Source organism: Bison bison, unplaced genomic scaffold, assembly GCF_000754665.1.
Source record: "Bison bison bison isolate TAMUID 2011002044 unplaced genomic scaffold, Bison_UMD1.0 scf7180017846977, whole genome shotgun sequence".
Classification (NCBI taxonomy): domain Eukaryota; kingdom Metazoa; phylum Chordata; class Mammalia; order Artiodactyla; family Bovidae; genus Bison; species Bison bison.
In genome coordinates, this window is record NW_011477550.1 from 19,341 (window position 1) to 20,783 (window position 1,443).

Below are 1,443 nucleotides of genomic sequence, written 5' to 3' on the forward strand. Positions count from 1 at the left end.
GCCCCAGGAAATGCATACATGTCCCCCGCTGCCCCACAATGCCCTGAGACCAGGGGTTCCTTCCCACGGTCCCTGGAATGTGGCGGGGCTGGGCGCTCGCCAGGACAGGCCCCTGGGCTTCCACTGACACCCTCCTCCCTGGGCGGGACCAAGTGCCCCTCCCCACCCCCACCACAGCTGTATCGTTCGGGAAGGGTGCCATGTCATCCTCTCCCTCTCCCCTCTGCCCTCCCCGGTGCTTGTGGAAGGTGCACACCTCCTCCAGTTCAGCCCCTCTGAGGGACCAAGGACCACCCTAGGCTGTGGGTCAGAGTCCAGTAGAAGCTGCCTGGACAGCTTCCAGGGTCGGCTGGACCTGCAGTACGCCAAGCTGCTGGTGAGTGGGGGCCAGGCGGGAAGTGGGTGCGGGGAGGGGTCCCGGGAGGAGGCGGCAACTGACACAGCCCCCGCCCGCCTGCCTGCAGAACTCCTCCAAGGCCCGCCTCCGGTCCCTGGAGAGCTTGCAGGGCTTCGTGGCGGCCCAACACAGGAACCCTGGCCAGCAGGGCCCCCAGCCCCTCTCCTGTGTCTCGCCCGGCCTGAGCGCCATGCTTGGCCACCTCTGTGTCCACCTCAGCCCCACCTGCCCCAGACTGTCCAGCTCGGGATGCCGGTGGGCCTCCTACAGCATGGGACTGACAGTGAGGCGGCTGACTCAGGCCCCTACTCGCTTCCGCAGCCCCAAGGTCAGCTCTCGTACTGGCTCTGGGCAGCCACCTACTCTCACGCCAGGCCCCTGCCACTAAGCTCTCATCCACCCCCACTGTGCATCCTGCTATGCTGACATCCCCCCGTCCAACCTCCCCTGACCTCTGCTGGTGCCTCCAGTCGCCACCCTCTGCCTCCAGAGGGACCTTCCCCGAGCATCAGCCCGGACAGCAGGCTTGCCGCCACCCGTGCCGTCCCCAGCCCTGGACTGCCCGCAGCTGTGGCTGCCCTCTAGCCCCAGCGGCCGCGTCCCCGGGCCTCCGCGTCTGCCCCCACCCGCTGCACAGCACTGGGCCGGCCGAGCGGCTCACCTGGGCGTCCTGCAGCAGGTCCTCCAGCCGCGTGACGGTGATGGAGCGGTCGCAGGTGTACTTTCTGTGCAGAGTCTCCTGCAGCTTCCGCAGCTGCTCCTCGGCCTCCCGCACATCTGAGAAGAACTGGGGCAGCAGCAGAGGGTCAGAGCCCCCAGCCCCAGCTGCCCCAGTGTAGGCCGAGGGACCAGGCCAAAGCCTGGGGACAGCACTAACTAAGGTCAGTGAGACAGTGCACGGACCCAGTGCACACCTGCAGCCCGGCAGAGGGGCCCCTGCAGTGGGCTGGGCATGGGGGACCCAGGCCTCACCTGGAAATAGGCGGTGTTCTCCTTCAGGTGAGCCTCGATGCAACAGCACAGCTGCAACATCCAGCTCCACTGGG

The 1,443-nt window shown here is 67.6% G+C and overlaps 1 protein-coding gene across 1 annotated transcript in view; it reads right to left on the bottom strand.

Moving 5' to 3' along the window:
- Positions 1-1,443, bottom strand: part of PLEC (plectin) — a 21,367-nt gene that overhangs the window by 14,833 nt on the left and 5,091 nt on the right. The window contains exons 8-10 of the mRNA XM_010841258.1: positions 1,370-1,438; positions 911-1,184; positions 534-661 (exon numbers count right to left, since the gene is read on the bottom strand). Coding sequence (XP_010839560.1) covers positions 534-661; positions 911-1,184; positions 1,370-1,438 — 471 coding nt within the window. The remainder of the gene's footprint in view (positions 1-533; positions 662-910; positions 1,185-1,369; positions 1,439-1,443) is intronic.